This window comes from Colletotrichum truncatum (genome assembly GCF_014235925.2).
Source record: "Colletotrichum truncatum strain CMES1059 chromosome Unknown Contig_0006, whole genome shotgun sequence".
Taxonomy (NCBI): domain Eukaryota; kingdom Fungi; phylum Ascomycota; class Sordariomycetes; order Glomerellales; family Glomerellaceae; genus Colletotrichum; species Colletotrichum truncatum.
Window position 1 is genome coordinate 394,678 of NW_027222403.1, and position 16,249 is coordinate 410,926.

The 16,249-nt window shown below is 50.0% G+C and overlaps 6 protein-coding genes across 6 annotated transcripts; 1 reads left to right on the forward strand and 5 right to left on the reverse strand.

Moving 5' to 3' along the window:
- Positions 1-1,486: 1,486 nt before the first annotated feature.
- Positions 1,487-2,148, reverse strand: CTRU02_209377 (rpel repeat protein; the record flags this gene model as incomplete). The annotated part of the gene is made up of 2 exons (XM_036726786.1): positions 1,487-1,710; positions 2,013-2,148. The coding sequence occupies 2 exons, from the start codon at positions 2,146-2,148 to the stop codon at positions 1,487-1,489; spliced, it is 360 nt and encodes a 119-aa protein (XP_036581495.1).
- A 2,098-nt stretch (positions 2,149-4,246) lies between these two features.
- On the forward strand, positions 4,247-4,528 carry CTRU02_209378 (het domain protein; the record flags this gene model as incomplete). The annotated part of the gene is made up of 1 exon (XM_070205257.1): positions 4,247-4,528. One exon carries the CDS (start codon positions 4,247-4,249, stop codon positions 4,526-4,528), a length of 282 nt encoding a protein of 93 aa, XP_070060905.1.
- Positions 4,529-4,889: 361 nt separating this feature from the next.
- CTRU02_209379 (uncharacterized protein) lies at positions 4,890-6,059 on the reverse strand (the record flags this gene model as incomplete). Its single annotated transcript, XM_036726784.2, has 1 exon — positions 4,890-6,059. One exon carries the CDS (start codon positions 6,057-6,059, stop codon positions 4,890-4,892), a length of 1,170 nt encoding a protein of 389 aa, XP_036581493.2.
- Positions 6,060-8,148: 2,089 nt separating this feature from the next.
- CTRU02_209380 (Oxidoreductase AflY 1) lies at positions 8,149-9,884 on the reverse strand (the record flags this gene model as incomplete). Its single annotated transcript, XM_036726783.2, has 6 exons — positions 8,149-8,247; positions 8,302-8,525; positions 8,607-8,803; positions 8,874-9,604; positions 9,670-9,711; positions 9,771-9,884. 6 exons carry the CDS (start codon positions 9,882-9,884, stop codon positions 8,149-8,151), a joined length of 1,407 nt encoding a protein of 468 aa, XP_036581492.2.
- An 856-nt stretch (positions 9,885-10,740) lies between these two features.
- CTRU02_209381 (short chain dehydrogenase reductase) lies at positions 10,741-11,919 on the reverse strand (the record flags this gene model as incomplete). The annotated part of the gene is made up of 4 exons (XM_036726782.2): positions 10,741-10,919; positions 10,975-11,050; positions 11,110-11,720; positions 11,772-11,919. The coding sequence occupies 4 exons, from the start codon at positions 11,917-11,919 to the stop codon at positions 10,741-10,743; spliced, it is 1,014 nt and encodes a 337-aa protein (XP_036581491.2).
- Positions 11,920-13,274: 1,355 nt separating this feature from the next.
- CTRU02_209382 (uncharacterized protein) lies at positions 13,275-15,989 on the reverse strand (the record flags this gene model as incomplete). Its single annotated transcript, XM_070205258.1, has 1 exon — positions 13,275-15,989. The coding sequence occupies one exon, from the start codon at positions 15,987-15,989 to the stop codon at positions 13,275-13,277; it is 2,715 nt and encodes a 904-aa protein (XP_070060906.1).
- Positions 15,990-16,249: the final 260 nt, after the last annotated feature.

Here is a 16,249-nt window from a genome sequence, read left to right on the forward strand (position 1 = left end):
GGAAGAGCAAGCACGAAATTGATTACCTGCAGATTTGTGTGCAGTGTACGAAGTACGCATATTGGGGACCGGGGGGTTAAGGGTGCAAGGTCACTTTGGGAACACTAGATTTAGAATTGGAGGGGGGGAGAAACAGTTAGCGACCATTGGCCGCCAACATCCCACATTGTTTTTCCTTTCTTCAGCGTATGTGCGTCTGGCTTGGGATTCCTTTCTATAGAATTTCATCTTTAACAAGAATTCTATCTTTCCTTTTTATTCCCCCCCCAACGCCATCATCATCACAACTGGTTTCTAATTATGGAGTGGGTGCGCGCGCCCTAGTGAATGACTGACAACGCACACACACGTATTTGTCTCTCTTCCCTTTTTCCTTCACCCCCAAAAATTGCTTGTCGTGTGAGCTTGTTCCAGCCCGTTAGCCCAGCCAGCGCACTTCTTTTTGCGCCCCGTCCAGTCCAGCCCAGTCTGCCTTTTGGACCCTTGGATTTTCACTGCCCGCTCGCCCTAAATAAATCGAGGTCCCCTGAGTCACAGTTTATAATTACGCCCCAAGGACTCGGAACAAGGACTCGGGTGCTGCGACGTTGGGGGCAGCTTTTTCTTCTGGGAAGGGTGGTGATTCGCTGGGGATGGTCTGGGGATTGGTACACTACTACTAGTAGGGGGAGAGATGTGGGTTCCCTCCCTGCACCGCACCGCACTGCAGGACGTCAACTGGCGGACCGCAGTACGGTACTTTGGATGCAAGGGCAGTCAGGCAGGCGGCCGAATGGGGAGGGGGGCCTGGGACCGGACCGGACCTGGCTGACCTCTGTTAATTGTTTTTTTATTTTTATTTTTTTCGCATCTTAAAGTGCCTGTGAGGTCATATTCTTGCTACGCTTCAGTTCACATGTTTACTAGAATCCGTACACCACGTTTGAAGCCCAGACCAGCATGTAGTTTCCAATAATAGATGAAGAGGTTGAAGGACAGACGGGGGGTCGAGTGGGTCACTGGGGAGGAATGTGCATCGCATCTTGATGAATATCAATCAGAATAAGGCTGATGGGTGCGATGGGTGTCGTCGCATGTCATTGTTCGTGATAGAGTACGGTTGCTGATTTATTTATTTTAACATTTTTCTTTCTTGGTAAATCTTTATTTTATTCTTGATTCGCAGAAACTAGTCGATCAGCTAGCTACCTTGCAAGGAAACACACCGGCGTGCCCCGCGTTCCATTTCCAGCGTCAAGTTGACTTGTTTTTTTGTCTTTATTCTGTTACTATTCGTATCTCGTCCAAGGAAAAGATCCCTTCCTGGTGGTCCCTAACCATGGAACTGCAATGTCGATGATCCTACATCGTATTTCCCACACCTGTCCGGTTTCCCAGTTGTTTGACGTTGCATCACATAGCAACGCGATCTTCCCCACGGCTTTCGCCTCATGCATATGCAACCCGTCACCGGGAAATTGGTGGACGGGCTTCTTGTGGAGGCAGTTTAAGCACCACCCTCGCGCTTGGCGTACTCCTCCTCAATTGCTTCGGCATACTTGCTCTCGGCGGAACGGGGATCCTCCTTCAAGACACCCTCGCGGAGGAGCTCCTCAGGTTCAGGGCGGTGGGAGAGCTTGTCGTTGAGCGAATCGGCGCGCATGTGCTTCTCGAGCTCCTTCTGATGGGCGATCAAAGAGGGAGCGGCATTGGATGCGGGCAGGATGTTTTCTGTAAAGAAAAAGGTGGATATGTCAGTCTTTTCTGTGCTATATCCGGAAACGGTAAACAATGAAGCAGCACCCTCGCATATGGGCAAGAGTGGTCAAAATGCGACGATGCCCCCTTGGCAGATTGAATGATGGTTGTGATCGGCGGGTGAGGCGGGCGGTGGGGCTCGGTGGTTTGCTTGGAGGAGGAAAGACAAAGTGGAGGTGGGCGGACCGAAAAGGGGAAAACAGGGAAGCTTTGGGGGGGGGTGCAAGTGAGGCAACGGAGGCAAAACGATCAAGAGATTGGGTGAAGCGACTTACTCTCGACCAGCTCGGAACGGTTGGGTCGGTGCTGGAGGTGCGCCTCGAGCGAATTCTTGCGCTCGCCACGGGAGGGGGAGATGGGCGTCTCGTCAACGGTGGGTTGTTGCGAGGCGTTGTTGTTCTCACTGGCCATGATGTGGGTTTGATGTTGCGCTTCGACTGGGGTTAAACTCTGGTTCGTTCGTATCTGCTGTCGAACGGGGCGAGAAATCAGGGCTATCCTTTGATAATGTGCGGTTGTCTCGCCTTGTTTTTACGTTGTTGTCGGTAGTATCAGGATGTGCAAGACTGTAATATCTTTTCGCCCTGTTCTATGTATTGGCGTAAGCTGGGTTCAGCGTCCGGGTATCAATCAATCAGTAAGGTAAGGTGTAAGTGCAAATCTGGAGATGGTGTAGATGGGTGAGAAAGAGGGGCCGGATGGGTGGCAGCGACATTATGTACTCGAACTCTCTCACTGCTCATCAACGCTTTGGGCAGCCACACACACATACAAGCAGACCACAGTCCGAACTATCAGCAAGTGCAGGCAAAAAAGCAGGCTCACAGTTCGGTTGGTATGGCAATGGACACTGGGAGGGGGGAATAAACAGGCCAGGCACATGGGACGGATGAGATCAATGGGAGGTCGAGAATGTGGCCTGTTGGCTGGTCTGGATGGTGGCAGCTGTTTGGCTGAGCACCTGTTTTACCCCGCAACCCTGCGGCGGTCGCGGTATCGACTCGCCCGTGACCCTTGCCTGGGGGACCCGTGCTGGACCGACGACGACAGGCGCCCCTCTCTCCTATTGCATCACCACACAGGGTGGATGGCCCAGCACGCACCCAGTCAGTGCCTTCCCGGAGTTGCAAACATAGTATTGGAAGATGGCAGGTGGTGCCTGAGGATCGCAAGTGCAATAGTGTGCAGCTGCAGAGCTCAGCTGCTTAAGGAAGCAGGGGAGGTACCAGTAAGCTGTCTTGCCTCTTTGGGCGAGCTGCTATGGAAAGCTCCCTCCCATTTGCTCTTGCCTGTTTGTTGTTTTGTCGTTGCCAGTGCAGGCGCAGTAACAGTTGCAGCTGCCGTTTGGTGTTGCATCCAAAAGCTGACACTTTCTCACTCCAACTCATCGTCACCGCGGAGACTGGTACCAGGTACTACACACACAGCTTGAGAATGCTCTTCTTTCGTCGAGTTAAACGATTCCGATAACAATCCTCACTCGTGAATAATAGTGAGACACCTGCCAAAGCTGCCATGGCTCTCGGCCCGCTCGCCCCCCTGGTGACTATGCCGAGGGATGACGTCTGGCGCACGGGGGCCGCCAGCCACACTTGGCCTGGCCCAGCTTCTGTCCTCCACCACGTCATGCCACACCAGCTCCAATCTAGCTGTCAGGCCCTGTAAAAGACAACAGCGAACGTCGTCCTCTCTGATGAGATCATGAGGCACTCGCCTAATCTCCCCTGGTCGTCTTCGCCTCATGACCAGAGCAATCCAAGGCCGATAGCCGTCCAAATCGTTACTCCTGCCGCAACTGCTCCGCCGCTGTCATCACGTCAGCTTGCTTGTTCGCCTCAACCAAAGAGCGTACTCACCGTCGCGGTCCCTTCCTTCGCCAAAGGACCACCACGTCCGCAACACAGAGAATCGTCCCCGCTAGGATGACAGTCCCCATCTCCCGGCCCCTATGCTGTCGCGCAAGTGCGAAAAGAGCCGCGGCGATTGAAATATCCCGGGCCCCGAGGAGCGGCATCAAAATTGACACCGCAGTAGTCGATCCGTATGGCTCGATACCGAAGAATTCCTCTGCTGCCCGGTGCGGAATGAGACAGTCTATGGCCCCGAGTGCCGTGTAGCTGGCTGCCACCGAGAGCCCGAGCAGGCGCCAAGTTGATGGTTGCAGAGATGCCATATCGATGCTGTGATGTTGAATGAATTTCTACTTTGGTGGTTTTGTAAGACGCAAACACCAGTTATGGACGGATCTATCGGAAGGGATTTTGTGTCTCTTCCATTGCGTTCCAGCCAAGCTACGGCTGACTTCGGGGCGGCTTACTGCATTGTTTGGACAACAGCCAATAGTACTGGCGACGCAACGCTGCAATGTCGCCGTGGCGCATGGCAGTGCATTATCTCCTGACCTCTCGGTTGCTTCTGGTGCCGACCTGAGCCTGATTGCTCATTTGTGAAAAACTCCCCCTAAACCCAAGCTCACACAAGTTTTTCAAAGTACTCACCGCAGTTCATCATGGGACTGTTGAATGTCACTACTCTCGAGCTTGACGAATTTCTGCAAAATGGTAGACTTGAGGACATTGCGTACTGCCCTCTGGTTATGTTCAATATCCACATGCCTTTGATACACACTGAAGATGCGCAAGCATTCGTTCGCCTTCAGCAGGAGATCTTTCGGACGTCAGAGGACCTCAGCATCCCTCTCTGGGCCAAGAATGCCTTCCCACGATCTGGAGGACTTTTATCCCACACCGACGCATTTAAAAATCCCAACATTATTCATATTGATGGGTAAAATTGATGGGTAAAACTCAAGTCATGAGGACCCTATCTAGGAAGCAAGGGAGAAACCATCTAGTCCCATCTCATCTACTCCATCATCTACTGACATGTCACCTCCGCAAGCTGGCGAGGCAGATTCGCCTCCTACTAGAACCATATGTACTTGTCTATAGATCAGCCTTTACATCTCATGATGGAAATGAAACAGCTTTACGGAATATAGTTTGCGAAACCTGATTTGATTTATCGACCGTGGTTTAGTCGAAATGTTTCCCAAAGATCTGTCATGAGCTGTATCATTGGAGCTTGGAAGTAATATCCAAGCTCTCTTATGTGTGTTCAACAGAGACCAGAAGTCCAAAGCTCACAGCCATCTAAACTGCCATTGCTTTGCGATCATCTATGCTAGCGAAGGTAACCTCATCCCCTTTGCTCGCTTTCTCAGAATCCCCCAGTTCTTTAATGTAAGCCGCAAGTATGCGGCCCATCTTCTCCGTAATGGGGAACCGTTTGTTCCCGCGAGTCCGCTCAAGATATCTGTCCATCATGGGGACGTAGTGCAAGCCGGCGGTCGCATAGCGTCTAAAGATATGAGAGTCATCGCGTGCCCCAACGTAATCCACACACCTCGAGTAAACCCAGCGCAGCTCCCTCTTCAGCTGAACCCTGTCTCCAACCACGGCTTCCGTCTTCTCCCCCTGCAGCACACCCAGCGCCTCCTTGGCCATGTCCATGCTCAGGCACTGCGCGATAGACGCCATCTCCAGAGGGCCGTGCTCCAGCGGGCCCTCCATCATGCCCTCCGTAGCCATGAGGATGGCATTGCAGCCCAGCGTGTTGGCGGTCAAGACCCGGAAATACGTCATAAGAGTTGTCCGGGAGACCAACATCGGGCGCAACCCCGGATCGACCTTCTCGATGTACTGGACGATCAGCTCTCGCCAGTAGCACATCTCCAAGAACTCAACCTGGTCCGGCCGGAGGCCCTCGCTGAGCAGTCCCGCCCGGCACTCGTCCCACGTATGCCCTAGGAAGCGGAATTTCCCAGTGAGAACGTCCCGAGGAGGGAGCTGGTAGTCGTCCGGCACCGTCACGAACGCGATGTACAGATGCTTCCAGTAGTCTTCTCCCTTCCTTAGCGGCCCGCCGCTCCAGTGCAACCACCAACTGAGAGTGTCGCGCATGACGTATAAACTCATTTCCTCCAGATCGGTATCGTTCTTCCCGCTGGTGATTTCGTAATCGTCGGGGTGGTGGTCCGTTGCCGTTTCCATGTACCCGTCGATACGCCTCACGATATCCTGGATCTCGTAACAGGTGCAGTCTGGAGCGCACGTATCTCCCAGGGCTGAGAATAGAGGCATCGCGTCCTCGTCTATGTGAACGCCGTAGTAGACGCCTTTTTGTTTCCTGGCGAGAGGTTTCAAGTCGCAGAGATGTATGTTGTATCGAAACGGCGCGGATCCCGGGACGAAGCCGTCTCCGAAGTACTTCTTTAGAAGCTGCCACATGTCCTTCATGGTGGGTACTGGGTGAGGAGACATGAAGAGTAGTGTTTGTATTTTCTTGAATGAGAAGGATGAATATGAGGAGGTGGAAACGGGTGATGAGTGAGCTCGGCCGATGTTATCATGATAGGGTTTTATACGTGTCACTCGAGTTGCTAGTGGACTTGCAATGTTGTGGGATCGAACCCCGATGAGGCGTATGTGAATGTAAAAGTTTAATAGAGTTAACTCAAGCAAAGTGAACCTGAAAACCAGAGACGCGAGTCATCAAGCGGTCTTTCCATCGTGCTTATCGCGGCCAAGGCCACTTAAGTTGGGCCAGGCCGTTGATCTATGCTACGGCGTCTGGCACTGTCCCACAACTGTAGTGATACGACGCTGCAAGGTGATCAAAGTTTATTTCAACGGGCGAGGATGGTGGAAATGTCGTGTACTATACGCTGCCGATGGGCTTGAGCAAGGGGAAGCTGAAGGTATGGGCATGGGGTTACAAGATGGTAAAACTCGAATGTCAACATATCAAGGGCTTTTGGAGTTAGTTTGGTCGTCTTCCTATTGAAGGTACTGATTTATTACATACAGCGAGGTGGGGACACATGAGTCACCGAGGGCGAAGGGGCAAGGCGTTGTTTTGGTATTCGGAGGTGGCAGGGTTGTCTTGATGACTTCGGGCCTGGTAGACAGCTCGATGCCAGTAAGGACTCATGCTGCATTCCCATTATTCAGAATTGTGAGAAAGGGTATGATGGCTGTTGACATCTTGTACGTTCGTTTAAGGTTACAGTCTTCCACCTGTGAAGGATAGGCGCAAAGTATTGAGAATCACTCGGTAAACTTCAACTCATGGCCCTCTCTGACAAAGACTTGATGGAGTTGGCCAGACCAGGGGGGCTCTACGTTAAGGGGCCGGTCTTCTGTACTTGAAATCAGTGAATCTCATTATCCCAAAGATCCTAGGATATGGCACAGCTAGTGTAGGCTTTGCGACGAAGAGCAGTACCCTACAAAATACGGAAAGTCCTCAGTAGATAGCCCCCCATACAATAGGGCCTGTATAAGGTTCACAGGGGGACCCAGCGAGGGTGTGAATACGGTATGATTGAACTGTAGGTACCACCATTGGTTCGCTTATAAATAGTAGCAGGCTATAGAAGCTATAGTTTCATAGAACAATAGCAGTTATAACAACGCAGGCACTGTAGAGCAGCACTATACTAGTTGCTCGTAGTGTAGTCGCTCAGGCTTTTTGGTGAATAGCTTTATCCTCTTCAGTGCCGCAAGTCAGCATGCACACGTTTTAAAGTCTTTCAAGGGCCAACTGATGCTTTGTCCTGTAGTCAAACTACTCCCAATGACGTGCTGAGAAGGTGGTTCGTCTGCCACTCTTTGTTTTGACCTAGTTGGGTAGTAGACGGGATGTTAAATCTAATTTAATGGAGAACTAAGGCGGTGATGCCTGTTAAGTAAGGCTTCTCATAGGAGGAAAAAACTAACTTATTTATAAAATTAGGATCTACCTAGCTTATACTTTACAAACAGATAGTTGTCCGGTCAGATTGTCAGCAAGTTGCAGATGCGGGCATACAAGAGTGTGTAGAGATCATGTAGTAAAGAACTGGAAGATGAAATTCTTGTTTATAGAAGCAATTGCGATACTATGGCTCCAGGAAGCCAACGACCAATTATTAAAAATATGGAAATCGTTGAGAGATCGATGAGTTTGTTATCACCAACAGACTAAGACTGGAACCTGTAGCAATAATGTTAATTATTTGGCCGAGAAGCCACTGGCAGTTTGGAAACGTTATCCCCACAGGTGGACTCTTTTGTGCTGGTGGAAGCTGACTTTCTAGACGATGAGCGGGTTTCTGTGAGCATCCATAACTTATTTTGTCTCGGTAACAAGGGTTTAGCGACCGAGGACTCCAAAGTCGCAGGCTCGCGTGGTGGTTCTACCATGCCTACCTATCCCAAATACGCAAGTCACTATTTGCATCAATGGTTACAGTGCGTCAAACTGCCTTAATCAAAGACTTGTGGAAGTTGACTGCCCCCTACCATCTAACATTCTATTTTTGGCAATCGCCCGTTCTTCAGCTCCCTCTACTTTGCAGATACAGCATACCTATGAAGATTTCAAGGCCTCCTCCGAGCTGCCACTCCCTGTCTGCAAGGCCCTCAGCACCTCTGGCGCTCTCTTGGGCGCCGATTGATGAGGAACATCCTGGTGTTGTACTGTCAGTGTATCTAGCTTGAGGACATAAGCAGTTTAACTCACCTTCCAAACCTCCTCTAGCCCAGCTGAACGCACATAGAGAACGCCAGGGCCCTCAACGGCGTCGACAACCATGTGCTGAATCTTCTTCCAGATTTCATCTCCGTTCAAGACCGCCCATGGCTTATCCTTGTAAGTTTTCATCAATTCGTGGCATATGGCGGTCGCTCGAGCTTGTTTGATGGCATGTCCGTCGTCGCCGAAGTCTTCTAGTCTCTTACCGATATCTGTGTGCCGATATTAGCGCCCAGGTCTTCTTTGCGAGCGATTTCTGGTAAAGGGTGGTACAAAACAAGCGTCTTGCATACCTCTCACAGACTCGTCAGACGGAGCTTTAGGCTCGTAGGTTTTGATTCCATCGAGAGAAATAGGAGGGCACCCCCGGGCTGCATATTGGAGGAGGTCCATTCTGATCTTCCATTCTAGCATGCGGACTTTATCGGAGAGCGAAATCCAGGGTTGGGCGTTTATGGTCAAATACATCAATGAAGAGTTGATGTGATGCCTGATTGTGCAGTCGATATGGTCAACACAAACTTCGGGTCAACGTTCAAGACACTGGTGGTACTACTCACATCAGGAAGAAGTCATACTTGACGTGGTGCGGGGGATGGATTGCGGCGCTCGAGGCAACGAGAACCATGGTGTGGAACATTTCTGCAGTTCTCTCCTCCAGATCCTCGGGATCAACGTGAATCTGGCTAAGAATGTCAATCATGGGACCCTTCGCCCTCTTCAGGATTCCGTCCTCAATCTTGTTTTCGTCTCCCACGCGAACCGCCGTGGATAGCTTGGGATCGGCTCTAACATGCTCGTACATAGACAGCAGGCTGGGAAATCTCATAGTTCTCGGTGTTGCTGTTGCCGCTTGACGTTCGCTTGCTAGCAGCAGTTCATCCAGCCCCTCAATGTTGTGGACGCAAGTCTGGGCAAGGCCCTCGGCTACAATGGCTGGCTGTTCCCATTCAAGGCCGTACATGAGCTGAATGAGGGGGTGAAGGACACCGGCATGCAAGCGGACGAGAAGGTCATCTGCGGCTGTGTCCCGTGCGAAAAGATGTTCCTTAACAACCGATTGGTAGCCCTGTTTGTCAATGACCCGTTGGAAATATGCGAGAAAGTCTGCATAGTGCTCCTCCTTGCCAAGATACGGAGTAGTGTGGTCTCTGTGGGCAACAAGATCCGACACAACATCGCCATGTTGAGGTACAGGTGGACGTTGGAGTGGGTGTCTCAGGTCAAAGGCCTTTTGCAGATGAGCGACGCTGGCACCTGTTCCGTAAAGGGCTAGAATATGATGCGGCATCTGTTACCACAAAGTGTTATTGACTTGCATTGCTTGAGGGTTGTACGGGGCACCTGAAAGCTTACATGGTCATGGAACCCAACATCGTTCAAAAAGACGTGGTGGCTCTTTCGATGGTCAGCGTCAAAACTTGCAGCAATTTCTCTTCAGGTCTCGGCGAACCTACCTTCAAGTCTTTTTCCAAAAGCTCGCCTGCCTTTACGGCGGCTTCTTCGCTCTGCCTTATGTTCCATAATCCGGTATTTTCGGGAGATATCTTGATTCTAGATGAAGTCGCCATGTTGTAAGGTAGTCGGGAAAGTATCAGAAAACGGTTTTGTTCTCGAAATGAGCGTTTGAGAGTACAAAGCAGCATGAAATGGACCAATATTAAAATTTGAAATTTCTGCTGTTTGCAAGTGGCCCATTGCTATGCAACATTTATATTGCTCCTGTGCAAATCATGCAGTACTCTAGCCTTCCAGCCCTACGTCACAACTGTAATCCTCGCGATATGTAAGTCGAAATAGAGCCGAACTTTACTTGGCTAGTGGAAGATATTGCAAAACCGAAATTCATCATTGGCCAAACTGTGGCCCACCATTGCCTGGAAAGCTTGTTGTACAGCTCGCTCAGACAGGGGCGCGAAAGCCCGAAGCGCGAAAGGTTTGCCCCCACGATCGTCTTAATGGATGCTAGACCTCTAACGTATTGAGTCATTCGAAACCCGAATTCCACCTGTAAAGACAACATCAGTCATGTTAATCCGAGCCCCACATCACGTGTATGAGTAAGAGTTGGATTTTGAACGTAGTAGCTGATCCTACTGATTATAAGAACTTCAATTAACAGGACTTTTACCTTGAAACTGGCATTGTATAAGGTAACCTTGTTACAGCAGCAATGTCAAGCAAACGGATGGTGGTACATGTGGTGTACTTCTATTAGCATACGGGAGGTCTGTTACTCCGAATTCCTACGCTACGGGATTGGAGTGCGTTAAATTGTGTATTTTGATAAATAGGAGTATGATCAATCTAACAATACAAATGATAACACATCTTTACAACGTAAGCAACGGTCTACCATAGGCTAGCTTATGTGTTCGATGACGCCAAGTCCACCTTCTGCCTCCACTGCCCCGGTGGATTTATGGTCTACAAGCCTGTACACTTGAATTTGAGTAAGTTCCCGTCAACAACCTCCTTCTCCATGCTAATTAGCTTAGGCATGTCCCACATGCAACTCAGCCACCGCCCGCCAAGCCATTCACGTTTCTGGCTGGTAAGGAAAGGGATAGAGTGGGCAGCTAGCTCAGGAGTATCGGTCATTCGAACTGTTTTCGAGTCAGTCATAACTGTTTACAGCTCGTAATGAAAATTTCTTCTCACATTGTAGTTTCTCGGGTAGGTTGGAGGATAGTTCAGTTGGTATTCCTCCCGGATGGATTGAGAATGCCAAAACACCCTATGAGACTTGAGATTAACATCGATTCGTCCATCTTGATTTTCAAGGGGTATCCTCACCTGATCACCATACTCATCTTGTACGAACTCTGTGAATCGAATCAAAGCAAACTTGGAGACATGGTATGCTCCGCCCCCGGCTCCCATGAAATGTGCCGCGACGGAAGACATGTTGACAATCGTCTTGTCCCCTCCCTTGAGCAACAAGGGCAGGAACGCTTTCGTGACTCGGTAAGTTCCCCAGTAGTTCACATCCCAAGCCTTCATGTACTCGTCATCATCTGTTTCTAGCAATAGCTTGAAGGGCGCCATATACCCGGCGTTGTTGACCAAAATGTCGAGTCGTCCCCATTCTGCTTCTAACTTCTGCGCGGCTGTTTTTACGCTTGCCGTGTCGCTGACGTCAATTTCTAATGCAAATACTGCTGGCTCCTTACGTCCCGCCTTTTTCGCAGCATCCCTCACGGCACAAACGGTAGATGAGACGTCAGACCTAGCAGCGACAGCGATCTGTGACGCGCCAGCCTCGGCGTACCCAATTGCGATCGCTCTGCCGAGCCCCTTGCTGGCACCCGTGATCAGAACCGCTTTACCAGTGCAATCTGATGCTGTCACGGGATCAATTCCCGGGTAAGTATCATGATGAATAACATCACCGGTGAATGTATCGACTGAGGCCGGTCAGTAAACTGCTAAGTAGACGCCAAGGGGATTCTGTGTACCCTTGCGAGGTGGAAGACCAGTGGGCCCTGCTGGGGCTTGCTGAGATTCCGGAGCCATGAGTGGAGAAATATTCAGTTGAACGAGCGTTCGTTCGATTTCTGCTGCGACTCGGTCTCGTAGGAAGAAGTTGTAGATCTGGGCGAACATCGTGGCCAAAATACCGTCTCTAAATGGGCGCTAGTATCGGAACCCCGGACTTCCCCACGCTTTTGGCGTTCAAGTTAGACGGCGCCCTGGACTAGATTCAAAATATCCCCGGGAGATACAGACCGTGCTCCTGGTTGCTTTCATTTGAGACTGAAATTATGATTCTTTACTGAAATGAAAAAGCGAGTTAAATCATCTTTAAGAGGTGGTGAGCTTACCACCTTTTAGAGATTGGGTGTCAGCGATCACCCCATCGTTCAGCCGCTCTGTCGTTAGCGACACGCTGAAGCGCCAGGCACCTACCACTTCATGGTCAGCCAGGCGAAAGGAAGCTTGGCCGGCTAAGCCGACTATTGCTGATATCCTAACGGTTTGTAGCCGAGTAGCCTGCTGTGTTGTACCTGTACCACATGAGTACCGGTCAGTGGACTAGGGCCGCTCGGGCCGTTGCCGATAATGCAGGACCGAAAAGGCGGAAACCCCACTTAACTTCGGCGGGCTTCAAAGAAGCATCAACTACACACCGACCTCAATAAAAGTCGACGTAAAAGAGCGTTATTCACAAAGCAATTTGAAAACATAATTTTGATCCGCCTAGCTGACAATGTTTCGTCGTGATAATCATAGGTAGAGCTTGCTGGCATGCATGTCAGACAGGGGGGCTCAGCCATAGCCTACTTCTCTTGCTTGATTGGCAGTGGCGGACTGCTTGGGCTGTATTCAATCTTGATCATCGAATCATAAAAGTTTTTAAGGCTCCTTTAGCCATACTCTGGACTTGATATTCTCACTACTACTAATCCGCAGACAGTTGGTCTGACTAAGACCTATAAACAGCTTCATTTCTACCGTGGTCAAACTTCTTGATAGCTATCTTGGACAACGCATCCTCAACATAAACATCCAGAAAAGAGGATTTTAAAGGCCATTTTATTAAGACAAATAACTATAGCCCTTTCTCACCTACGACTATCAAAACACGCCACACAGAAAGCTATATTCGATGTAAGCTTTTTGTAGGTTTCACAGGGGGTGAAACAGGGGGTGAAACGGAATTCCGTTCGTCAATAACAAATAACAGTAAATTGGTTCTAATCGATGGTTCATGATGATTGAAAGTGGTGTTGTTGACTAGAAGGTGGGGATATTCCCCCTTGGCCTGTCACGTGGGTCTGGGAGGCTTGGGCCTCTCAGCCTGGCGGGCGTGTGGCTGGAAGTGCCACACGACTCCGTATTCCAACTATCGCAACACTGGAAACTCTCTTTTTATGGTGTTGAAGCGGTTGGAATACGTTGTCCCTATACAGTTCCGTCTCCTCGTCAATTCGGCCTCCTATCCCTACTTTCTCCCGTAGTTACGGTCTTGTTACCCATCCCTCCATACGTATCGTTATCGTGTTGCTATCAACGAATCTCTCGAGGGCTCGATTTGGTTTGCTCTTCGTGAGGGCATCAGCAGGGTTGTCTTCGCCGTTAATCCAACGAATTTCTTGTAGTTCTCGTCTTTCGTACGATTGTCTCAACGCCATGATATCGATCATGAGTCGCTTTTCTTTGGTAGTGCCCAGCTTCACGAGACACTCGTACAGCGAATAAGAATCGGTACAGACAACTGTCTGAATCGTTGGTAGGTTGAGGTGGTCAGTGATTGTCGCCAGGGTTGTGGCGAGGGCGTAGGCCATATCGACGCCAGCGACCATCCCGTAGATCTCTGACGCTAATACGCTGCGGGTGACTCGTTTACTCTTCGTAGAGCTGTAATGAACGAGGTTACCGTGAATCGTGAATTCTCCGTTGTTGCTGTCAGAGGAAGTGTCGTTGGCTAGGATGATCAGAAACCCTAATTGGGAGGAGAGGTCGTGGTTATTAGCGAACGACCCGTCAACGAAAACGAATAGCTTGGCTGTTGTAAGGTCGAGTGGGATAAACGTTATTCCTCGGTTAGGCGATTCTATTTGCCATCGAATCCGTTGATTCAGTGCTTTTATCGCTTCTGGCGAGGGGTCTTGGTGTTGGGCAGCAGTGGATAAATCGAAACAGGCCTCGGGTTGGCAAATTGACGCGATGTACGCCCCTCTGGCGCGTTGTTCGACATATTGCTGTTTTGGGTTGGGTTCAGTAGTCTCAATACATCGTAACTTCTTGGCTTGTCCCTTTTGCCTCAAATTGATCGAATTGTCGGTTGACAGCGCGATTATCCCTCCGTTGAATTGGAGGGGTTCGTCAATTGTGAGGATATTCTTCGCTTTTGCCGTAAAAGCCGCTTTTTCTAACTGTTCGTCTTCTAATTGTGAGAACGCCTTGTCTGACAAACCGAGGGTATCGTCGGTTTGCATGCCGATACAGCCAAAGTGTGGATTTTCGGTAGATGAGATCAATAGGCATGGATCGTACGAAGAAGTAACCATCTGGAGATTCTCTCTGTGATGCTTGTGATACGTTGCCCACCAGTGGGTTCCAGCTTCTGCGATTCCGTACAGAGGCTTCACAACCTCCATAATGGTCCCTTTTGGGTACTGGTCTTGAATTTGCTTCGGTGGGTAGGCGAGAATAGTACGATTGAGCCTTGTGGAGGATTGAACGTAGGCTTGTGTGATATCTCGAAGCCATAGTTGTTTCCCTTCTCGTAGGAGTGACGGGGTAATTGACAGAATTAGCCGTTGACTCGCCCGCTGAATCGTTGGCGATTGGGTCAATATAGCCTTCTTGCCATCGTCGGCGTAACCCTGTATTACAAGTCTCGATTTCTCGTAGGGTTCGGTTGTTTTACCCTTGACTTCGTTGACGATACGAGATCGGAAGATTCGTACGTTCTGGTGCCTTCTCTTATTGAACTGGGTGAATTTGAACACTCCTCTAGCGATGAGGCTGTTGATCTCTTGTTTAGTTGACTGTTCGAACGGTTCGCCTGGTGTAGTAATAACACCTTCTCGTCGTAGTTTGATTGCCAATTCTTCGTCTGCTTGCTCCTTAATCGATAGGAATATTTGTTGATAATCCGGGTCATCGTTGAATTCCTCTGTGAAGTGGGCGATTGGCAGTGGTCTCTTCCGGGGTCTGCCCGGGCGTCTTCTCGGTGGCTCCGGTGCCTCTTGCGGTTCGTCCGGTTCACTGCCTCCGCCGGCGACGATAATTTCGTCGCGTACTACTTCCTGCTGCGGTATCTCAGCTTCGGGTTCTTCTTCTTCTGGCGCGGCGATGGAATTAGGTGGTTGATCGGGATCTTCGTAGTATGGTTTGACTACGGTAGACCGGAAGGTCTTCGGACCACGTGGCGTATCGACAGTACAGGTTTCGCCGTTTATGGCTGCTAAAGTAAACGGTCCGGTCCAGCCCTTCTTTTCGCGTACATCGTACATATCGCCGCTGTATTTCATATCGTCGGGGTATAGTTTCGCGAATTCTGTTAATTGCTTTCCGATACGGTCTGTTGACTCGTATGGTTGGAAGTCTGTTAACGGAGAGACCGTGGGATGTGGCGGTCGGTACGGTAGTTGCCACTGTTGTTGTTCTTGTGGAGGAGGTGGCTGTAGGGTTGGTTCGACTCTTCCTCCTGTGCTGTTGGCTACTGTTGCCGGTCTCGTGATCTCTTCGTGGAATTCGGGGTCTTTTATCAGAGCCTTCAGGTTGCGATATCTCTTGACGCCTTGTTCGAGTTCTTGGGGTGACCAGTAGTGGAATTCTTCCTTTTTGAGGGCTAATGCCACGTTTTTCGAGATTTTCTTGCCATCCATTTCGACGTAGACGCCGTTACCGATTAAATGGTCTCTGAAGAATCGTAGGATTGGGGGAGGTACGTTCTGGAAGTCTTCTTCTGACCAGTCGGCGAAATCGGGAGAAACTTCGTTCCATAGCTCGAGGCCCGTGAGATTCCTCTTCTCATAGGTCTCAAGTAGGAAACCCATATAGGAACCCAGTTGCTGTGGGCTAGCGTTTGTAAGGTCGATTGCCCAGTTGCCCCATACTGCTGGATCGATCATACTTTCGATTCTCTGTGGGATGGGGACTGTTGATTGGCTTTTGGCAGTGACGCCGCTCGCGGGCGATCCTTCTCGTGAATTTCGCTCCATTCTGACAGTATAAAAGGATTACTTCTGTTTAGAATCTTGAATTCTAATCCTCAACAGCGTCAGCTGCGATTGGTGCAAGATGCAGGCCTGGAAGTGGGAGTCAAAAGACGATTCGGGATATTACGATTCTAAGGGGAAAGAATCGTGAAATCGGGGATTTTCGTCGGTTCGTCGTTTGTTTCCGTCGGCGCCGTTCTCGCTGATGTTCTCGAGGGGTGTGAGGGTATACACAGGTCTCGAATTGGTAGGGAGAGAGTTCT